Source organism: Schistocerca cancellata, chromosome 4 (genome assembly GCF_023864275.1).
Source record: "Schistocerca cancellata isolate TAMUIC-IGC-003103 chromosome 4, iqSchCanc2.1, whole genome shotgun sequence".
In the NCBI taxonomy this organism is placed as follows: Eukaryota; Metazoa; Arthropoda; class Insecta; order Orthoptera; family Acrididae; genus Schistocerca; species Schistocerca cancellata.
The window spans coordinates 745,640,518-745,665,508 of record NC_064629.1 but is presented as its reverse complement, the minus strand read 5'-3'; the positions used below and the strand labels follow the sequence as shown (position 1 = coordinate 745,665,508).

Below are 24,991 nucleotides of genomic sequence, written 5' to 3'. Positions count from 1 at the left end.
TAAACCTGAGTGTGAGGACAATTAACAGAGATGAATAAAACAATTTTACTGGAGACAGAAATTCACAATTCACCAAAAACCTAAAAAAAATTTATTCTCTACTCCAGTCCCTTAAATGGCACAAAATGCATATATTATACCTATAGATTTATTTAGTCCTATTCAAGAATTCATTTGTGGTATAGAAGGAGTTGTCATGGAGATCTGATTTCAATTTTTTTTTTTAACTATTACTGCTGTCTGACATTTTATTTCATATGGTAATTTATCGAAAAGTTTCACAGCAGCATATATTACCCCTTTTTTGTGGCAAAAATAGGTCAAGTAGAGGATAGTGTAAGTTTTCTTTCTTATGGTATTATAATCATTAATATCACAGTTGTTTTTAAACTGGTCCATGTTGTTGAGAACAAATTTCATTACTGAAAAAATTTCCTGTGAGGCTGTTCTAAGAATTCCTAACCTTTTAAACAGATGCCTACACAATGTGCGACTATGAGCCCCACAAATTATTCTAACCACTTTCTTTTGAACAGTGAATACTTTATGCCTATTTGTTGAGTTGCCCCAAAATATTATTCCGTATGACATCATACAACGAGGGTATGCAAGTATGTTAGCTTACTAATTTCTATATCCTCAAAATTTGCAATTATTCTGATTGCAAAAGTTGCTGAACCTAGACACTTCAGGAGGTACAAAATATGAATTTTCTAATTAAGATTCTCATCTATATGCATACCCAAAAATTTAATACGCTCTACACCGGTGGCTACTGACTTCTGATGATGTGTTATATTTATTGAAGGAACTGTACTCCTTGCAGCAGAAAATGGGATGTACTGTGTTTTTTCAAAGTTCAGAGCAAGCCCATTCACATAAAACCAATTAATAACTTTTTCAAAGACATTATTTGCATCATTTTCAATTGGAGCTTGTTTTACTGGGTTAATAATGGTGCTTGTATCATCAGCAAACAGTGTCAATTTAACTTCTTGTTTCAGATAAGAATAGAGGTCAGTCATTCACGTATATCAAGTACAGAAGGGGACCCATGATTGAACCCTGTGGAACACCCAATGTAATTTCGCCCAGTTATATCTACCTCTACATCTACATGGATACTCTGCAAATCACATTTAACTGCCTGGCAGAAGCTTCATCGAACCACCATCACAATAATTCTCTAATTATTCCAAACTTGTACAGAGTGCAGAAAAAACGAACACCTATATCTTTTGGTGTGAGCTCGGATTTCCCTTATTTTATTATTGCGATTTGCCATCAACAAAATATTTTCGCATTCGGTGGAGAAAGTTGGTTATTTAAATTTCATGAGAAGCTTCCGCCACAGTGAAAAATGCCTTTGCTTTAATGATGTCCACCCCAAATCCTTCATCATTTCAGTGACACTCTCCCCTCTGTTTCGTGATAATACAAAACATGCTGCCCTTCTTTGAACTTTTCTCAATGTACTCCGTCAATTCTATTTGGTAAGGATCCCACATCGCACATCAGTATTCTATAATAGGATGGACAAGCATAGTGTAGGCAGTCCCTTTAGTAGATCTGTTACATTTTCTAAGTGTCCTGCCAATAAAATGCAGTCATTGGTTAGCCTTCCCCGCAACATTTTCTGTGTGTTCCTTTCAATTTAAGTTGTTTGTAATTGTAATTCCTAGGTATTTAGTTGAATTTATGGCCTTTAGGTTTGACTGTTTTATCATGTAACCAAAGTTAATGGATTCCTTTTACCGCTCATGTGGATGACCTCACATTTTTCGTTATTTAGGGTCAACTGCCAATTTTTGCACCATACACATATCTTTTCTAAATCATTTTGCCATTTGTTTTGATCTTCTGAAGACTTTACTAGTCAATAAATGACAGGATCATCTGCAAACAACCTAAGAGAGCTGCTCAGATTGCCTTTTAAATCATTTATATACATGGGAAACAGCAGAGGGCCTATAACATTACCTTGGGGGAATGGCAGAAATCATTTCTGTTTTACTCATTGACTTTCCGTCAATTATTACGAACCGTGACCTCCCTGACAGAAAATCAAAAATCCAGTCACATAACTGAGACAATATTCCATAAGTATGCAATTTCACTACAAGCTGCTTGTGCGGTACAAGCCTTCAACAAACCTAGAAATATGGAACCAATTTAAAATCCCTCATCAGTAGCACACAACACTTCATGTGAGTAAAGAGCTAGTTGCGTTTCACAAGAACAATGTTTTCTAGATTCATGTTGACTGTGTGTCAATTAACCATTTTCTTTGAGGTAATTCTTAATGTTCGAACGCAATATATATGTTCCAAAATCCTGCCACATATCAACATTAATGATACGGGCCTATAATTTAGTGGATTACTCCCACTACCTTTCTCGAATATTGGTGTGAACTGCACAACTTTCCAGTCTTCAGGTACTGATCTTTCGTTGAGCGGACAGTCGTATGTGATTGTCAAGTATGGAGCTATAGTATCGGCATACTGTAAAAGTAACCTAACCGGTATACAGTCTGGACCTAAAGACTTGCTTTTGTTAAGTGACTTAAGTTGCTTCACAACTCTGAGGATATCTACTTCTACGTTACTGATGTCGGCAGCTGATCTCGATTCGAATTCTGGCATACTTACTTCATCTCCTTCTGTGAAGGAATTTTGGAAGGCTGCATTTAGTAACTCTGCTATGGCAGCACTGTCATCAATAGTACTTCCACTGCTGCCATGCAGATAAGGCACCAATCGTGTCTCACTGCTAGCATACTTCACATATGATCAGAATCTCTTCGGATTTTCTGCCAGGTTTCGATACAAAGTTTTGTTGCGGAAACTATTATAAGCATGTTGCACCGAAGTCTGCGCTAACTTTCGAGCTCCTGTACAAGATGGCCAATCTCGGAGATTTTGCGTCCCTTTAAATTTGGCAATGAAGTGGCAAACTTCCTTAAATCGCTTAAACCTTATGAAGAAACTTTTTGCTTCCTGTTCTGTAGATATGACTTAAACCATTCATATGCTGGTCCATTTATACCACAGAATTGCAATTTCTGTAACATAATGTCACGGTTCACACAGTCAAATGCTTTGGATAAGTCACAGAAAATTCCTATCAGTGACATTTTAGTATTTAAAGACTATTATGTGGGCAGTAAAACTGTATATTCCTGTCTCAGAGGAACAGCACTTTTGAAATTCGAATTGCTATTTACTAAGTATCACACTACTGTCGAGACGGCTAACCACTCTCGAGAACGTTACTTTCTCGACGGTTTCTGAAAATGTCATAAGCGAGGATACAGATGCCATAAGCAAAGATACGGTAATTATTGACACCTGTGGTGTCCCCTTTTTTGTAAAGAGGCTCAAAAATGGCATATTTTAATGTGTTTTTGGAAAATGCATTTAGTTAGTGATGCATTGCATATGTGACACTCAACATAACCTGCAACTGCTCCACATTGTTTTAATATCTTGTTAGAGATGTCATCTACTCCAACAGACCATATATTTTTTACTGATTTAATGATTTTCCTTATTTCACAAGAGGTTGTCAGGTGAAAATTAATTTAAGATTTCTCAAAATTGACTCTTCCATGTACTGCTTGGCTTTTTCTTTTGAACTATTCTCACCAATTATTTTCATTTACACTTAAAGAAATGGTTGTTAAATACATTAGCTACTTGTGTACTGTTGGTTCAGGTTCTCCTCCTCCCTCTTCCCTATGGTCACCCCCCCCCCCCCTTTTCTCTGTCCATCTTCTCTTCCTCCTCCTTCTGACCTCGAGTCTCGTTTATTGTTACTGTGAGCGAAACCTCGATTGGGAATTTATGTCGCTTAAAATGCGTAGGTAAAACCATTAGGATCATTGGTATACAGGGTACGAGAGAGATCTCCTGCTACTGGGTCTGTAAGGGTAGTAGTTTCAATGATGGTATTTTGCATATTTTTAATCAGCAAGTGGGTAGGGTAACAACATTTTGGACAATTCACATTCTGCAGTAGTATTCTAATAATAAGCTGACAAGCCACAAATGCAACTTCCCTGTTTTCTATTAAAACCGACTGCTAGGAAGAAAATGTAACAGCACACAGTTGTATACCCAATTTTTGTTTAAAATAATACATATGGAGAAGGAACATATATGGGAGAAACAATTGCACTAATGATTTAACTATCCTGCCATCAAATCTAAAGCTGTCTTTGATAAAGAAAACAAAGCCACACATTTTTACATACAACATAACAGAGGATTTTCTTTCTTGCAGTCATTTTTAACAGAAAACCTGTACAATGTTGTTTCAAAAAATGTATATATCTTAGGCACGTTCAGACATTTATTATTATGTTAAAATCTGAAGTAAATATTACAGTAACTAGCAAACCCGGCAACGCTTCACAATTGCTAAATAAGTATGGGAATCGGACGTGCATCGTATCTCCTACTCCTCCCCCTTCTCTCTCGGTTTGTAACCTCCTCCTCCTCCTCCTCCTCCTCCTCATCTCTGTCAATTTCCTCCTCCGTTCGTTTCAGTCCATGTCCTCCCCTTCCTTTCTGTCCATCTCCTCCCCCCTCCCCCATCTATGATCAACTCCTCCTTCCCTTCCCCTCTGTCCATCTCCTCTTCCACACTCTCTCCGAACTCGTGCCCCATTTACTGTTATCGAAAATGAAACCTCAATCAGGAGTTAAAAATCTCTTAACCCTCGAGTGGGCACCTCATTTTTCACGACAAAAGCGTGCGCGTGGCACACAGTGTGCATGTATAAAGAATGGCCATCTTTATGTTACCGAGATAAATATGTAGGAGCAAAATTACAGTTTAATCTTACTTTAGTTGAACAGTGGTAAAATAAACTTACATAATGTGAACTAAAGCACTGTTTAATTAAAAAAATAATAAAATAAATTTCCACTATATCACTCTGTTGCCAGTGACACGTGTTACTGCCTAGTAATGACCCACTCGAAGCACTAAACGGCGCAGTTGTATCAGGTCACAAAAAACTACTCGATCACTTACTAATTATTTCGTTGTGGAATTGGGCTGTCGGTCATTTTCTCGCACAGATCGTAAATCTTTTCTCACATAGTTTGCCATTTATTTTACATTATTACTGGTCACTCGGGCGTACGATGACAGAATTCATCACTGTGTTAGCCGAAGCAATAATTAAGGAATAGGTGTGGGCTCACAATTGTGAAATTACAGTGGAAAAGTGCAAAACAACACTTTATACACAAGGTCACCTGCTCAAGGGTTAAAATGAATGAGAGAATTGTTGGTATTGCTGATGTACGTGATACAAGAGAGACCTCTCCAGTTGCTGGATCTGGGAAGATAGTAGCTTCAATGACAGGATTTTTCACAGTTTTAGTCTGCGAATGTATAGTATTAAAACATTTCAGATGATTCAGATTTCATAACTACGCTGTGATCATAAGCCAGTAAGTCATAAAAACTACCTTCCTATTCTCTGTTAAAACCAACTGAGGGGAAGAAAACAAAGCAGTACAATTTTGTTTCAAATTGTATACAAAGAGGAAGAATATATCTGTGAGAAACCATTTGTCTAATGGTTAAAGGTCCGGCTATCGCAGTTAAAACAGACTGTTAAAAAGTTAACAAAATCACATTTTCACAGGACAGCATTTTCCTTCTTGCAGTTGGCATTAACCCTAGGATGCATATACAGGGCCTCCGAGGCCCTTGTATGTCTTCATTTTAAAAAATAATTCTGCAATGTTTTGTTTGATTTCAAACTGCTTTGCAGTACTCTTCCACTAACACTGTAACATTCCTCCTATCAAGTCTGAATGAGATACCTTTTCAAGTTTTTTGTATAATTCAATACGTTTACCCATACACCGTGAATGCATAAGCAGGGCTTCAGAAGCCCTCACACATTTATAAATGTTCTTTAGCCTATATTGTCTTCAACATTTGTTTGGGAGCAGTTATTAATCCGACAATAACTGTAGTGGTATTTCCAGCAACAGCAGTGCCAACAGCAGCAGTAGATGTAGTAGTAATAGTATAACTTAAAAATACATACTACTTTCATATATTGGCGATGTCGGTGTATTATTGATCGTTTTGCTATCAAATGTTTTATTATTGCAAAGTATTGTTATCTTGTGCTGCTCTTGTCAGCTTCATTGTTACTGTAGTTTGTTTGTTGCTGCAAGGCCCATATTGTTACGAATATGACTCGTTTAGTGGTGCACATTTCAACACGCACAGCAAGAGAGTCAGTACGTGCAAATGCAGCTAATTTTGAAAGTGTTGTGGCTCAGTGGTTTGAAGATGATTCTTGCGAGGAAGGAAATATTTTTGAAGATGCAAGTAGTGAAGAATCAGCCAATGAACCTGCAGATGTGAATATTGAGGCAGATGACAGTCCTTCCGATAATATTACTTCATCGGAGTCTGAAAATGAAGAACCACCACAAAAAGTTATAGAAGATCACACATACATTAGTCGGAATGGAACGATTTGGAAATTAGATCTTCCTGCAACTTTTTGTACGCCTGTCCATAATATCGTAAAGAAGGCACATGGTCCAGCCTGTGGTCTGAAAACCTGTAAACCTAAGGATGCCTGGGACTATTTCATCTCCAAGGAAATACCAGAGGAAATCATCAACTGCACAAATATTGAAGGCAGAAGAGTGGCTGCTTTACGTGATAAAACGTGGAAAAACATTTCGCTTGCTGAAATGGAGGGTTTTCTTGGTCTTTTACTGCTTTCTGATGTTGAGAAGAGTTGGGATGTCCCTATTAGAGAATTATTCTTGGATGAAAAGGCAAATCCTACATATAAGGCCATCATGTCAGTAAATAGATTCGAGGATATAAGGAGAATGATTAGATTTGATGACAGGTGTACCCGTGAAGCTCGATCTGCAGATGACAAACTTACAGCTGTTTGCTATGTATGGGAACTATTTCCTGACAAGTGTAGAAATAGAATGATTCCCAATGATTCACTCACAGTTGACGAACAGCTAGTCCCATTCTGTGGAAGATGCAGCTTCACCCAGTATATGCCCTCTCAACCAGCCAAGTATGGCATAAAAATATTTTGGTTGTGTGATACTACGTCTGCATATGCTTTAGACGGAGTTGTTCAAAGGAAGCCCCATGAACCTATTCAGAAAAATCTTGGATTGAATGTGGTGAAAGATCTTGCTAAAAGCATTGAAGGATCATCAAAAAATATTACTGTTGACAACTTCTTTACTAGTGTGCAGCTGGTAGAAGAGATGCTTCAGAAGCAAATTACAGTGGTGGGAAAAATAAAAAAAAATAAACCAGAAATTCCTAATGAGATGAAACCACCTGCCTCAACAGCGATTCATTCCTCTTTGTTTGCATTTAGAGGTGACATTATAATGGTGAGTTATGTTCCCAAAAACAAAAAGTCTGTAGTTCTCATTAGCACAATGCATCACGACATAAACATTGATGAAACTCGTGCAAAATAGAAACCAGATATAATAAAGTTCTATAACTCTACGAAGGGTGGAGTAGATCAAATGGACCAGAAAATTCGTTATTACACTTGCAAGAGACAAACAAGAAGATGGCCATCTGCATTATGGATGAATATGATGGACGTCGCAGCAATGAACAGTGAAATTTTATTTTCTGCCCAACATCTGACATAGCATGGTGGAAGAAGTGATAAATGGTGTTTGTTCCTAAGAGATTTAGCAGAGGGAATGGTAAGACCACTAATAGAACTTCGTATTCAGATCCATAATCTTCCAAAGAAAATCGTTGATGCCATGCAAAGATGTGGTGTTCAAAAAGATGTCATATTGCCGAACCAACTACCTGTTTCAGCAAAAAGAAGAAGATGCAATTATTGTCCATATAATAAACACAGGAAAAGTGCTATGACATGCATTAAGTGTAAAACCAACATTTGTAAGGAACATATGGACATTCTTTGTGCTTCTTGTTTGTCACAAGTTGAAAACTAAGAAAAATGCAATTATATGTGAACAATGAATAATAACTTTTTGTCAAAATATTGCCTATATACATAATATTGTGGATAATGAGTATGTTTTAATTGAAGAAATTGCTTGTAATAAATGTTATAAAATGTTAACTGCAACTTTAAGTGAATTACTAAAATTATTTGTATATGTTGTATGTAAATGGATGTAACTAAAAAAATTCACTCTTAGAGTTTTTTTTTTTTTTTTTTTAAGTAATAAAATGTTAATCAGGCCCACCAGATCCTGTTACTGTATCTTAGGAATTTTTCAATATGACAATAAATTTGACAGAAATAAATCTAACTCCAAGGAATGATTATATGAAAGGAGGAAAATTTTAAATGAGTACAGGGCCTTGGAGGCCCTGCATATGCATTCATGTGTGTTTTCGGCACCATGCATCCTAGGGTTAAAAGAAAACCTGCAAACTGTCATTTTCTCTTGGAGAGGTCACAGTTTGAAGTAACTAACGTTGAGTAAAACAGAAGTGACTTCCGGCATTCCCTGAAGCAGTGTTATATGCCCACATTAGACAAATGGTTTCTTCCAAATATATTATTCCTCTTTATATACAATTTTAAACAAAATTGTATATACAACAATGTGCTGTTTTGTTTTCTTCCTTGCAGTTGGTTTTAACAGAAAATAGCAAAGTAGTTTTTATATCTTATGATTAGAATACTACTACAAAATCTGAATCGTCTGAAAAGGTTTTAATGCTACCCATTTGCAGGATTAAAACTATGCACAAGAACTTTTCAAGATTTTTAGTAACAATGACTTGTTTTTATACTGTAGTATTTGTTGTGACTCGCCGATCATTCAAAGCGCCGCCGCGCAATTACGCGCATCCTCTACGTGCGGCGCTGTCTGCCAGCCATGCAGCAGCTGCGCCACTTAAGCGGCCAGCCGAGCAGCGGCCGCTAGACTGGGACTCAGTGCTCATTCGAATGCAAATGTGTACACATGTCTTGCTTGTCAACTTACTCTGTGACATATGTGTTGTGTCATTCTGAATTATGTGTGTTAAACTTGACGTTATAACAATTGGCAACGAGGTAGTGGATTTTTCCTTTTCACCGTTGACCCACAGGGTTCCATGGCTACTGTCGAGCAACTATTGCAAAATCTCCTTGAACAGCAAATGCTTCTAACAGCGGCGATTCGCGATTTTGTCGCGGTGTCAAATGCGGGGCGTTTCTCGTCGTTCGCTATACCTCCTTTTCCTCCTTACACCGAGACGGCGGAAGACTGGTCTGATTATGAAAAACGTCTTCGACAGCACTTCTTGGCATTTCATGTCACGGACGAACAACCATGTAAGTCTCTGTTCCTTTCCTGGATTTCACCACAAATGTATCGGTTGTTGTCGCAATTGGCTCCTTTGAAGGATCCTGCGTCTTTGTCCTTTGCTGAAATGTGCTCACTTCTGTCTGTCTATTTTCAAAAGCAAACACATGTGGTAGCCTCTCGTGTTGCCTTTTATCATTGTCAAAAACAACCACATCAATCCTATCGCACTTGGGCTGCTGAACTTCACGGCCTCAGTCGAAAGTGTCAATTTGTTACTGATGTTCACAAAGAATCCTATGCCGATTCCATGGTACGGGATGCTATTATCCGGTCAGCGCCCGGCAAAGAAGTTCGGCAACGTGCCCTTCAGTTGGTGAATCCGACTCTAGATGAAGTTCTCTCCATTGCGCAGTCTTTTGAAATTTCTCGCGCCGCTGGGGCGCAAATAGAGGCGTGCGGTGATGTCGGGGAAATACAACCTCTGTGCGCTGTTGACGATGCGTGCGGCGCGTCCCCGCCGGCCGACGTGGCCGAGTGCGCTCCCACGCGCAGCCTCGGCCTAGCCGTAAACAACCCACTAAGAAACTGCAGCAAAACCCCCGGCAACTTCCTTCATGTCCGCGGTGTTTTACAAAACATTCACGCGAGGATTGTCCCCAGCGTTGGGCTCTTTACTTGTCTTGTTTCAATTATGAGATTCATTTCCGGCGAACGGCTCAACATGCAAATGCTGATGCTCTGTCTCGCCTTCCCATGGGTCCTGATCAGACATTCGATAGGGACGAACTTTTGTGCTTCCACCTGGACGTTGCTGAGCAGCGGGTTGTGGACGGGTTCCCCATCACTGGGGACAGGCTGGCGGCTGCTACGGGTTCTGACCCTACCCTCTCCCGGGTTTTACACTGTATTCAGAAGGGTTGGCCAGATCGTCCGTCCGCTAAGACTTCTGATCCGTTGCGGAACTACTACGCTTTGCGCGACCGCCTCACGGCTAGGGATGGTGTTATCCTCCTCTCCACTGACAATGCTTCGCCGCGTGTTGTGGTACCTGCGTGTTTGCATGCTTCGGTCTTGCGCCTCCTTCACCAAGGGCACTGGGGTGTGTCTCGCACAAAATCTCTGGCGCGCTGTCATGTGTACTGGCCTGGCATCGACTCTGAAATAGCACACATGGTCGCTGCCTGCGGCCCTTGTACATCACAAGCCACTGCCCCGAAGTCATCTTTGTCACCGTGGCTTTCGCCTGAGAAGCCCTGGGAGCACATTCATGCTGACTTTGCGGGACTCTTTTTAGGTACTTATTGGCTCCTCGTAATTGACGCCTACTCTAACTTTCCTTTCATTGTCCGTTGCACGTCGCCTACCACCGCGGCAACCACCAGTGCTCTCGCCCGCATTTTTTCTTTGGAAGGCCTCCCCTCTACTCTTGTTACTGATAATGGTCCGCAATTTGCCTCTTCCGAATTTGCGGATTTTTGTGCTCGTCACGGCGTTATGCATGTCACAGCCCCGCTGTTCCATCCATCCACAATACAACGGTGAGGCTGAACGACTGGTCTGCACATTTAAGGCTCAGACTCAGATGTGGAAACTTCTGACTTCTTCTGCTGCTGATGATGCGCTTCTCCAGTTTCTGGCGTCTTACTGTTTCACCCCCATGGGCGACCACAGCCCGGCTGAGCTCTTACATGGCCGACAGCCCCGCATGCTGCTTCATCTTCTGCGGCCTTCCACCTCACGGACGCGGGTGCCTTCACTTGCCGGTTCACTGCCGACGACCTCGTCTGGGTTCGGGGATATGGCAGGCGGCCAAAACGGAGCCCTGGCCGCATCTTAAGACACCGTGGCAGACGCCTGTATGAAATCCAGATGGACACGGGTGTTGCAGTGCGTCATTCGGACCAGCTTCGGCCTCGTGTGCCAGCAACGCCTGTTCCGAATGCCGCTACACCACCTTTGGCTCTACCTGACGCTCGGGATCTTGGCATCTCTCAATACTCACAACGCAGCCGTCTCACAGTCATCGCAATGCCATCACAAGAACGGACGCCACCAGGAGACATGCCTGTGCAGGAACCGGATGACCATCCTCTGTCAGAGCAAATCTACTCGCCTCCTCCACCAACGGATGCCGACACATCGCCCATGTCTCCTGTCATATCAACTGGAATTGCCGCAACGGGCAGATTGGTGCATGGGGCCCCAGCAGATTCGACCCCTACGTCTCCTGTCATCTCGACCCGTTATCATCGGGGACACTTCCGTCCGTACGGGAAGCCTCCTCCTCGAGACTTTACGGCGAGTCAAACAATGCCTATGGGCGTTAGCCATCTCCAGGACACCTCCATCAAGACCAGTGAAACAGTTTGAAAGGAGGGAACAGTGTTGTGACTCGCCGATCATTCAAAGCGCCGCCGCGCAATTACGTACGTCCTCTACGTGCGGCGCTGTCTGCCAGCCATGCAGCAGCTGCGCCACCTAAGTGGCCAGCCGAGCAGTGGCTGCTAGACTGCTCATTCAAATGCTAACGTGTACACATGTCTTGCTCGTCAACTTACTCTGTGACTTATGTGTGTTGTGTCATTCTGAAATATGTGTGTTAAACTTGATGTTATAACAGTATTATTGTTTTACATGCATTTACATGTAACTATACTGGGATACATTTTTGCTAGACACCACAGGTTTCGCAAAAGTTGAGCACTGACAAACTGTAAAATTAATGGTTGCATAATTTTTACCTAACAATTTTGTAAATTTTAACAGTATAAAATAAACAATTACAACAATGTACTCATCAGGCCTTCTGACCATGAAACTGCTGTGCTTGTAAGGTTTAAGTTTAGATCAAACAGTCAACATAATTAGTTTGAGTGCAACATTCACAAAAGTCATTTTTCTTTCATTACTGTCACGGGCACAGTTAAATTAATAATGTTAATGAAATAGTCGACTATGACTGGTAGGAAGGAGTGCCACGAACAACACACTAGAAATCATGATTGATGAGGGATGAGTGTGGGGTTGGAGGTGCATTTGAAGGTCACTTTTATGAATTTTTCTTTAATAACTCTAAAACCGTGGCCTCCAGAGAAAACGTATCCCACAACAACATTCAACCACATTAAATTTTCTACAAAAAGATTGTGTTCATTTCTTCTGCAGAACTCATAGTTTGTGCATAGAAACTGAGAAAATATGAAAATTTCGAAGGCCAGACATAACATTGTGGCTGCATAAAATGACATTTGTTGGGGCAACTGAATCAGGCTGTATATTAAATATGTAGTCTAGTATCCAAATATTTATTAGACTATCGTGTAAAAATTAGAAGTAAATAGGTCTATAACTTTTCATGAATTTTGGTAAAAAAGGTAACAACTTGTATTTATATAGTAGTATACAATACTTTTTTTTTCAGCCAATTTTGGTTGAAAACTTGGACTTTGTTGTGGGACATCGAGTAATATTCCTGCTTCAGCCCCTATAGTATCACGAAAGTTCCCATACGTGGCAGCGCTACATGGAGCCTTCAAAATGGCATCTACGGTATAATGGAGCTGCATTGCAAGCAAACAGCTGTCACCGAGTTTGTTTTGGTGGAAAACCAGAGCATCACAGATATTCACTAGTGTTTGCAGAATGTCTACGGAGACCTAGGAGAGAACAAAAGCATGGTGAATCATAGGGTGAGGTGCTCGTCATCATCAAAACAAGGTTGTGCAAATCTACCGATCTCTCACGCACTGCCCACCCACACACAGCTGTGACTCCTGTAACGTTGTAACATGCGGACACTCTCATTCGAGGTGATCAATGGATCACATCTAAATGCCTTATTGCTGAACTGCACGTCTCTGGTGATAGTGCTGACACACTCATCAACCAGTCGGGTTACTCAAAGTTTTGTGCCCGCTGGGCTCTTCACTTCCTAACTGAGGACCATAAAAAGCAACAAAGAAGCATCTGTGCGGAACTGCTTGCATGTTACAAGTCTGATTATTACGATTTGCTTCAAACATTGTCACAGGTGATGAAACATGGGTTCATCACTACGAACTGGAAACAGAACGGAAATCCGTGGAGTGACGCTACACCACCTCTCCTCCGAAGAAAAAGTTGAAAGCCACACCCTCAGCTGGTGAAGTCATGACGACGGTCTTCTGGGATTCTGAAGGGTTATTCTGTTTGTTGTCCTCCTTCATGGTGCAACAATCAATGCTGCAGTGTATTGTGCTACCCTCCAGAAATTCAAGAGATGACTGCAGCGTGTTCACAGTCACAAAATTGTTCACAGTCACAAAATTGTTCAGTCACAAAATTGTTCACAGTCACAAAATTGTTCACAGTCACAAAATTGTTCACAGTCACAAAATTGTTCACAGTCACAAAATGTCAATGATTTTTCTTCTTCACTATGACAATGCAAGGCCTCACACAAGTCTTAGCTCCCAGGAGTAGCCCACAAAACTTCACTGGACTATTCTTCCTCATTCACCCTACAACCACCTTATGACTGCCATCTTTTACACCCAACGAAGGATACACATTGCAGGAAACAATACATGTATGATGGGGACATTATTCGTGCAGCACGATGTTAGCTCTGATGTCAATTGGTAGAGTGGTACAATGAGGGCATACAGGCCCTCTCAGAAAGGTAGTGTAAGGCCATTGCCCTGAACAGAGATTGTGTTGAAAAATGGGGTTTTGTAGGCAAAAGAGTAGGGGACAGCATGGTGTAAAGGAATACTGAATAAAACCAGCCTGCTTTCAGAGAAAAAAATGTGTTGCATTACTTATTGAAAACTCCTTAAATAGATATAGATTACAATTCTCTCTAAGCTATGTATCCAATAATGTGCCTGGTGAGGGTTCTGTTGGAAATTATCTTCAATTTGGGGGGAAAATGTTGCACATATAAAATCAATGTTTTAATGGAGAAAGAACAATGTAATAACCACATCAAGAAATGACACTGCCACTGGTACACAATTTTGGAGAGGTATGTCACAGCGCAAAGTGCAAACAAATGCAACACTTGTCAGCAGTGCAAACTGAGAGAGCATCAAATTATTCCCTTCATCAACAGCCCACCCCGTATCCACTTACATCATCATTAGAGATATATTGTGAACTAGTTATTAGTAACACCAGTGTCTTTTTTTGTGCCAATCTATAAAATTAAATGAACTTAGTAGTAGGGACACCATCTTTAACTTGTCAGTTTTCACTCAAATGTTCTCAGAACAAACAGCTGGCAGTGAAGTCTACTCAACATTTGGTTAGGCAGTTACTGCTTTAACCACACCACAAGTAGCATTCTCACAGGTTATGGTTTCTCACAGTAATGAAAGATGTGCCTGCATCTCACTATTAGCACTATTACATTGCACTCACTACGTAATAAGAAGAATTAATATCTGTCTACTAGCCAATAATTTCTGTATAAATTTCACAAATTAATAATAACAATGATCTGAAATTCATTTTGTTTTCTTCAGATTTGGTTTTCACATTTAAAACAAGACTGTTGCACATGGAGCACAGTGCACCTCCCTAATCAATAGGGTAGGAGAGGAAATTGACCAAGCACTGGCTAAGAAATCATTGCATAAATTACATTCTATAATTCAGCGAAATTATGTAAGAATACTTTTAAATTACGTAAGAATGCTCTGAATTTAACTTTTAAGTGGAGAATTTCAAATTATTTTTGTAAGGTTTCAACAGGTAATAAAAATGGGCTTTACTGACGTTTCGCCAGCACGAGTAGCTGGCATTGTCAAAGCTTCACCCTCCATTGCCGGTGGTGAACTGGAGCCAAGCTCGCGGTCGCAGACTATATATACCTGGCGCGCCAAAATCTGAAGGCTTCTCCACAGTCATTTCCGGTGTGGTTCTCCTCTTGCTACCTGCGACAGTCGTTCGCTGCAGTACGGGAAGCCAGGATCCGTTTACCTTAAGGCTTTCTCTTTCTTTTTGGATCTGTTCGCGTGTATTTGTATTTCTACAGCTTCTCTGAACAAGTGGGTGTGATAGTGCTTCTCTACAGCCAGAACTTCCATGTTGGCATATTTTATTACATGGTCAGTCTCACTCAGTGCGTGCTCTGCCATGGCTGATTTCTCCACTTGCCCCAACCTGCAATGTCGCTTATGTTCTTTGACCCTGGTGTTGATTGCGTCTGAGGTGCTGCGGCTCACATATTCGTCCTGCTAGCATTACGAGCGTATTAATCATGCCTCTTTTCTGGCTTGGGTGGTGGTTTGATAGTTTGTGCCGGTCCGTGTGTGTCGGTTTTCGAGGACGCTGTGTCCCGGTGTGCTGGTCACAAGGGATGGTGAAAACCTGGGACACAGCGTGTATCGAAAACGACACACACGGACCGATACCTGCACAAACTATCAAACCACCACCCGAGCCAGAAAACAGGCATGATTAATTCACTCTTAACGCGAGCAGGACAAATATGTGAGCCACAGCACCTCAGATGTGAAATGCAACACCTGGAAAGTTGTTCTGAGGAGCAATGGGTACTCCACAAGATATATATGAGAAATGTAACAGAGCCAAACGCTCGGCAAAGTAAGGAATCAGAAAAAGAAATGTCAGGTACTGCCTTTCTGCCATACATTCCCAGAGTGACGGACAGAATCGGCCGAATATTGTGCAAACACGCCGTAAAGATGATTTTCAAACGGACAAGGAAGATCAAAGAGTGTCTTAGATTGGTAAAGGAGAAAAGGGACCCACTTGCAATGTCGAGAATATACCGTATACCATGCACACGCAGAAAAGTTTATGTCGGAATGACTGGACGATCAATCAACACCGGGATCAAAAAACATAAGCGATATTGCACGTTGGGACAGGTGGAGAAATTGGCCGTGGCAGAGCACACACTGAGTGAGACTGACCACGTAATAAAATTCGCCGACACAGGAAGTTCTGGCTGTAGAGCAGCACTATCACACATACTTGTTCAGAGAAGCTGTAGAAATACAAAAAACAAGCGAACAGTTCCAAAAAAGAGGAAAGTCTTAAGGTAAATGGATCCTGGCTTCTCGTACTGCAGCGAATGCCCATCGCAGGTAGCAAGACGAAACCGCACTGGAAATGACCGTGGAGAAGCCCTCGGACGCTGGCGAACCAGGTACATATAGTCTGCGGCTGTGAGCTCGGCTCCAGTTCACCACCAGCAATGGAGGGTGAAGCTCTGACAATGCCTGCCACTCGTGCTGGCGAAACGTTAGTAAAATCACAAGTGGCCACGAAAGCCTTAAAATTTTTGTAAAAATGGGTTTTATGAGAGAAAAGAGATTTAAATACACGTTCAACCTGTCTCAAAATACTCTCAAAGCTTACTTGGAAAGCACCTAGCCTGAAATGAGTGACTGTGGTACTGGGAAGGTATAAAGCAGACAGATGCCACATATAGTGACCAAAAGGATCTTGAGAAATAACTTTTTATTATACCCCAACCTTCATGCAATGAAATTTTTTGTAGCTAGTTGTCTGCCTGCGGAGTAATTTCATTTGAAGTTAGTATACCTACACCTACAGGATTGCTTGCAATAACCACTTCGTTGATTACCACACGCTGTGACATAGTCGCAGATTAAACCAGTGATCCAGGAAGTGTAGAATAAATGTATTTTATTTCCGTCAATGATCTTTGTTTTATAACATGTCCTAAAAAATCCTAATATAATTATGTCATAGTGGCATTTTCATACTGTATTACGATATGTTATAAAACAGATCTCAAGATAGGCAGTGGAAACTAAAAGTAGTAGTTTAAGGACCAAAGTTTTATCATTCATCATTGATGGAAATAAAAGACGTTTATTCTTTGCTCATTATTTGTGTGTGTGTGTGTGTGTGTGTGTGTGTGTGTGTGTGTGTGTGTGAGAGAGAGAGAGAGAGAGAGAGAGAGAAATATGGGGGAGGGGCAGCAGGGGGAGGTGGAGGGCAGGGCAAGGGGTGGTGGGGCAGAGCACTACAGCTAAACATATTACAACTTTACTTACAAACTGCAAGCCTTGTGCATGTTGCCCAGGAATAGTAGGAACAAGTATCCCAGTTGCTAAAATTCTCTGCTGCTCCTCAAATAATTGTTGCAACACGTGGTCATTTGGAATAAGTGTCTTCTTTGTTATATAAGACTGGATCTGCATCTGTATTGCTTTCAAATGCTGAACAAAGAAAACAAAAACAACTAATGATGGTTCATTAATATAATTAAATTTCTAAGCAATTCATGTTTGTTTATAGACAGGACAATAGTTTTGTCTAACACAACTGAAATTAATGTGTTTTGATTCCCCCTCTTTTCTTTGTGTTTGACAGCACTCAATAAAACGTAATATATGCATTGAAATGAAAGAAAAGTCCTTCAGGTGCTTTAAAGTGGGGTAGTTTTTCCTCAATAGCTGCACAAAAGGAAATTCCAATCCAGGCTGAGAATAGTGTATTACTACAATTTTCTTATACCTGAGCAGAACATGTGCCGACACGCATTGTGAGTCAATAAAATTTGGACTGTCTAATAATTTAATTAATCAGTGACTCTGTCCTTTCTTGAAGTGTGTTTAAAACAATAAACTGAGTCTTCTTAGCTAAGCATGTTGAAAACTGCTTAGGTGTGTAATTCACGGTGAACACACTGACAGTGTATTTTATTCAAACAATTCCAAAACATACATTTACCATGGAAGACACTTAGCACATGTAATGATTAGAATGCCAATATTTCCAAGTTACAAAACAGCACAGTCGGCTGCAGTTACATAAATGTAATTGTTGTTATCTAAGGCCACTGCTGACGTTTCATCCTATTTGACAACAAACGTCTGTAGAGTTTGCTTCTCTGTTCCCATTCCTCTCCCACTCTGTTCTCCAACTTAACGTTCCTTCTATATAGGTGACTTTGGTGGGCAAGAGGTGTCAAAAATTACTTTTCCCTCCTTTTCTGCCTCTTGATCAAGTGTTTGGAGCAACTTTCCTTTCTTCACATCCACCACATCTTACATTACATGTTTCCTATATATCTCTTCTTCGTAACAGAGGAGGTTTAAAAGTTTGTAAGTACTGAAGCTTGGTCATGCATGCAGGTCACATACAACAAAAATATAAGTGGATCATCATGCCATAAACTCAATTTACAGAGTATATATTCCACACTTTGACGTTACTTCACACTTCCATCCATCAACTCATGAGTTGCAAATGGCAGCTCATTGTTGCATGAATGGAGGGGGGAGGGGGGGGGGGGCGGCTGTAACAGCCAGCCAGCCTTGCAAAAGAGGCAGTGCAACATCACACTCCTCCTAAATGGTCACAACTCTACTAATAGATACAACACACAATGTGACACTCAAAATCCAAAATAATATTTCGAGGGTAAAGTTTCTATACTTCATGATGGTTTTTAATGCTTTCCCCTACCCACTTTTCAAAAATGTAACATTTACAGGTCCCATGCAGGCTCTCTTACATACCTCACAATACTAACATCACTATGAGATAGGACATACAATAGAATGAACGAATCTTTCACTTACTACTGGTGAGAACACTGTAATAAAACTTCTTGATAGAACAACACTGTGCACCAGATCAAAATCAGGACTGAAACAAACCCAGACAGTTTTGTTGCTCATGAAAGGCAAAGCTATGAATTTAGGTTCAAGTACGCTGTACAGTTTCTGTCTGTCATGAAGTTTAGTGGTGGAAAATGCCGTAACCATGGCCTACAGTTATTTCTATGGAGAAACCTTTTATTCCAGAGTAGAGGCTGCACTGAAGTGAATTTTTCTGCCAGATTAAGTCAGCAGCCTATGCTGAAAAACCTCTGTGGATTTTGAAAAAATAAGGATGTCAAACAGCATACTGCAGGTATCAAGTGGTTGGTGTGCCATGCTTTAAACATGTCAGTTAATGATAAAACAGCCCATGAAAACCAGCACCAAGTAACAGAATAGCACTCAGATAAAATTATTTAATAAGGTTCTTCTCAGTACATGCTGTTTATAATGTTCAAGGTTTACTCAAGAGAAAAAACGGTTACAACAAAAATTCTATACAAAAGTGCTTTACACTACGGTGACAGAAATATCCACAGGGAAATTGTAAATAGTTATATCTAAATGAAGCTGGTAGGCAATGAATTTCAAAGAAAAGAAATTGTAATGAAGAGGGGAAAAAAAACACTCTCTCAACAGCTTTCATATAGCCTTTAAAATATCCGTACAAAAAACTGAGAAGTGTTGCAGCTGTTGGATTGCCGCTGCTGCTACTGCTGCTGCTGCTGCTGCTGCTGCTGCTACTACTACTACTGTTTTAGTCCTGGAGTTTTATATACTTTTTATCACTATCATTATGTGTGTATTCCTACTGACAGTGCAACATTTAAGAAATGCGACATAAATCTAAAGAAAAAGTAAAACGTCACAATCGCAGCTGTATGGATAACTTAGCATGTAGGCAAGGAGGCTACTTCTTTTTTAATCAAACCATGAGATATACTGCGTTAAAACATGTCATACCACACGCTTCAGGCCTAGTTCTTGAGGACAATACCCCACCCATTACAGAGGTGGAATACCAAAACTATGGATGCACAGAATTGCACCATTTTGTAGATTGATTTTACTGGGTGCAGCATGTTTAACAACTCAGAAGTCAGGCTGTTAGGGGCATGATATCTGTGTGTGTGTGTGTGTGTGTGTGTGTGTGTGTGTGTGTGAGAGAGAGAGAGAGAGAGAGAGAGAGAGAGAGAGAGAGAGGGGGGGGGGGGGGGGTGTAACCTACTCACTTACTTCCACCAATTCACAGATTTTCTTGATAAATGTCGGTTGATGCTATGAATGGTATGAGGGTAATCTCAAAAGTATGGTCTCCTATTTTTTTTTTATAAGTACATAGACCTGTTTATTTCTAAAATGGTTTCCATCAGTTTACAGCTTGAACATTTAGCTATTTTCGACATAATCACCATTTCTGATGATGCATTTTTGTAGACGCTGTGGCAGTTTTTGTATGCCCATGTCATACTAGCTCGCCGCCATGCTGTTCAGAAAGTTACGAACCTCTTCTTTCACTTCATCGTCAGAGCTGAATCACTTTCCGGCCAAATGTTCCTTTAACTTAGGGAACAGGTGATAATCACTGGGCGCCAAGTCAGGACTATAGGGTGTGGTAGGTGATTATGTTCCACTGAAACTGTTGCAGGAGAGCAATGGTTTGCCGAGCTATGTGTGGGCGAGTGTTGTCATGGAGAATGTGTATGGCCTTGCTCAACATTCCTTTTCTCCGGTTCTGAAATGCCTGTTTGAGTTTTTTTCAGAGTTTCACAGTACCTGTCAGTGTTAATTGTGGTCCCAGCGATTCAGCTCCGATGATGAGTTGTAAGAAGAGGTTCATAACTTTCTTAACAGCATGGTGGTGAGCTGGTATGACATGGGCATACAAAAACTGCCACAGCATCTACAAAAATGCATCGGCAGAAATAGCGATCATGTCCAAAAATAGCTAAATGTTCAAGCTGTAAATTGATGTAAACCATTGTAGAAATAAACAGGTCTTATAAAAAACTAGGAGACATTACTTTTTGGGATTACCCTCGTATTAGGAACATACTGGGTGCAAATGTTATAGGACACTGTGGGAAACAGAACAAACAGATGGGGAAGTTTAAGGTACTTTGCTGCTACTGCTATTATACTCCCCTCCCACCGGTTCACCGGTTATACTTACAAGAGGTAGTCAAAATTTTAATTATCACCTCAAAAATAAAAAATTAGGTAATTAATCCTCTGTTTGTAGGCACGTCTGCAATCCTGGAACACTGTATAGTGGTGGCTTGTGGAGTATCTATGTAGATGAAGATCAGCAGAAATCTCTATTTCACAGTACCATAACATACTGTTAGAGATGACAAAAGAAAATGGTGCAGTCCACTGATAAAGCAAAGTATCATGAGGGCGGTAATTCATTAATGGCAACAACTGCAACATTTCTGTTGCTGCCAAAAACTAATTAACACATGATAATCCACATTATCAATGGGTTGCATAGATCTCTCTCTCTCTCTCTCTCTCTCTCTCTCTCTCTCTCTCTCTCTCTGCCCCCTCTAGCAGAGTGCTACGGTACGGTGGAGTGATTTCAGTATGTACCCTGACTGCAGAAAGCCAGAAAGAAACAACAAATCAATTACATGACTCTTTTAGGTGCTAATACTTTATGACTACCTCTCTTATATTGTTCACTGAATGTTGGTTAAAAAGCATGAACAATAACAATAAATTGCAACAGTATACACATATGATGAGTATACTACAAAATGTATACCAAACTGCCATGGTGAATGCCTGTAAAATAACTACACTGTGTAAAATAACCTGTAACATAACCATCATCACCTAGCAAGAGTTTCATTAATTATGGTTATTTGTGCGAAACATGTCCCATTACCATTAGTTGCTAAGAATTTCCTTGCTCAATGTACATTTACAGAATAAAGTGTGTAATTAGCAAATTTCTTTTTGTGTTTTGTGCCCGAGTTCTTGTGAATTTAATTTTCTTCCAAATAACTATAGCATACCGCGACTCTGAAACCAAAATAACATGAATTCAGTGTGCAACCGTTTAGGTAAAAATTTTGAACTTGAGTTTAGAGTGAAGGAACTTGGTGCACCCAAACCTGATCCAAACATTAATCAAGAACCAAAACAATGAAAATACACACACACACACACACACACACACACACACACACACAGAGAGAGAGAGAGAGAGAGAGAGAGAGAGAGGTGTGTTTTGGTGGTGAGATCTTCAATCTGGTGTATCACCTTAACTGCCATACAGTATAAATGCAAAAACCAATAAATACAAAATGCTAGCTTTGCAATCACTAAAATAAACATGGGGTCAGCTTGGGTTACTTCTGCCAGCCGATCACGGTACAGCACTCACGACAACATGGAACCCAACAGCTTTGTAATGTGAACTCTTAACACTACGGATTGACCACACACAAAAAACCGTTAAATGTCTGAAGTTCAAATTTTAAAACACAAAAGACATTAAGCCTGCAGCGAACATAACACACACAAAAATAAACATCTCTCCAAAATGTGTCATCTTTAAGTATGGTGGTTGTGATAAAAGGTCGGGAAATATGACATCTACAGATCTTATCTTGTAGTTAGTTCTTGGTGTTAATTATTACTTGTTTATGAAAAGGAAAGGCAATACAGTATGGGAACATACACCGGCACTGCCAAAGTATTGCGATCATTAGAAACAGAGGAATTAGCTATAATTTGAAAAGAACTGGAATGATGATCAACTTTATCCTTTTCTCAGTACGATCTTGACTCTCACTTTGAATGATTTATGGAAAATTTGCAAATCGTAAATGAAGATGACTGCATGGGGATGTCTGAACCTCCTACCATAACATTTACTAGAAGCAGCTGCTAAGCATTTTAGACTCCGCAGTTCGTCACAAGTCTTTCAAATCTGTGCAAACTGGTAGCAGATACATCACAGAAAGACAAGCACGAGACGCTACTTGAATGGCATGGTTTGCTATGAAAATGTTTGCCTTTAAAGTTGTAAGAGTGAACATTCCTTGATGAGCTAAACATATTATTTAATCCCGTATACATCCTATGTAACGACCAAAATGTTAAAATGACAGTAATGCAATCTTATACATGATTGTACTGACTCAACACTGCCACTCACCTCCCACACATGGAACTTAAAAGGGAAATATCATTGTTACACTATGAAATCTGTACCACACGTCACACAGGGGGTTTTCAGAGCACAAATGAAGATTCAAATACATATATAAGTGAGTATATGTTATCTGTAAAAAGAGTTTAGAGCAGTGCAGGAATTTATGCTTATTCCGTAATTCATTAATCTCTGTATGTGCCTTCATTAAGTTTACAGCTGAATGACAGTTATTCAGTATCAGTGCAAACAAAATGTACACACTCGTGCCAAGGGAAGTATGACAGAGACACCTTTCAATAATCATTACTGACACTTTCCCACACACACACACACACACACACACACACACACAAAGCTTCTGTGTATTAAAATCTAATGTTAACCCTTGTCATGTGTGCCAATCAATTCCGCTTGACCAACGATCGACTCCAGCAACATCGTTGGTAGGTAACTTGGGGACACATGATGGAGGTTTTCTTAAGCAGCATGCTACAGAGAGAGTTGCTGAATGAGGTGCGAGGTGGTGCGGGAGGCTGTGATGCTGGCAATGCCTTTGTGGCAGTACGGAGTAAGCACAACTTACAGCCACTATGCAAGCAAGGTGCACGAGATGAGATGCCTTGTTTTTGTGAGATGAGAGTGTGCGGATGGCCTTGTGAGGTACAGGGCTTTCTGTAGCACATTTGGATGACAATTAATATGGTAAGGTGGAACACTCAACTGGGGTTGTGGCTCAAATATTATACAGTGCCTTTGCTGCAGCCATCGAATTTTTGACTTTGTGTCCTGGATATTCCAAGGTTCTAATTGACAGTTTTAATCTCACCTTACAGCCTGGTGAAGTGGTTGAGGGTACATTTCTTTGCTAAGTTTGAAATTCAGAAGGAAGCTGTTTTGGCAGTGAGGACATATTTAGCCACCAAGTCTAAATATGTAAAATTGGATAAACGATTGTTCTAATTCCCTATGTTATTGTCCATCGGGCACATTGCAGCCGATGATAAGTGCACATCAGTTAAGTGTTATTTCACTTCCCTGTTTGTTGTAGATTCCTGATTACACTCTGTGGTTTGGTTCCCATACTTGCATGAGATTGTTTGTAATTGCAAGTGCCCTGGGGCAGGTTTGACCAGTCTTGACTACGCGACGGAACAGTGCATTGACTGGTTGCATTTCTGTAATGGTAGTACCCAAATCCCCCAGGATTCTTTGTATTTCTTTAATGTTATTGGAACTACTTGTCAATGATTAGAAGTTTTGATCAATGCCAGTATATAATTATTAGATTGCTATTTGTGTCTTTTGTGAACTGTAATTAAGGTATTACTTAAATGATGGTCTATGGATGTATTCTGATGATGAAAATTTTGGGTCAATGGATTGAATTTCTGGCAATAACTTCATACTACAGACACAGGTTCCATGAAAGTTGTTTAATGTTACAATGTCTTATGTGGTTTGCTGTACAAGAAGTAAAATGAAACTGTCCTTTTTCTATTAAGGAAAGAGGAAAACGTCACCACAGGAAAATAGTTTTCTTTGATTGTTTTATTGCCTTTTACACTAGTGTTAATATTACTGGGGTTTGGTCCAGTGAGTCACCTTTAAATGAATGATGTTACTGAGCTGAAGTTTTACTAATGTGTGTCTTAAATACCAAGAAATGAAAGTTTTATTGTAATAAAGTTTGTGTTAATAACTCTAATACCTCTAGAGAAGGCCCAGCAGCACTCACCAAAGGAACCCTGTCTCCTAATCAACCTGCTCAAGTGGCCTACAGGTTTTAACAGAATGCCTATTTCACCTTTGACTGCTACAGACGTGCTCTCTGCATTCTGTGCTGAGTGTGGCTTTGTTGTTTCTGTACAGCTCCTGCTACCTGTGCTGTGAGACAGCATACTGGCCACTATGAAATACTT

At 40.3% G+C, this 24,991-nt stretch overlaps 1 protein-coding gene across 1 annotated transcript in view; it reads right to left on the bottom strand.

Moving 5' to 3' along the window:
• LOC126184416 (mucin-5AC-like) overlaps window positions 1–24,991 on the bottom strand; it is a 309,546-nt gene that overhangs the window by 70,210 nt on the left and 214,345 nt on the right. The window contains exon 14 of the mRNA XM_049926804.1: window positions 17,354–17,518. Coding sequence (XP_049782761.1) covers window positions 17,354–17,518 — 165 coding nt within the window. The remainder of the gene's footprint in view (window positions 1–17,353; window positions 17,519–24,991) is intronic.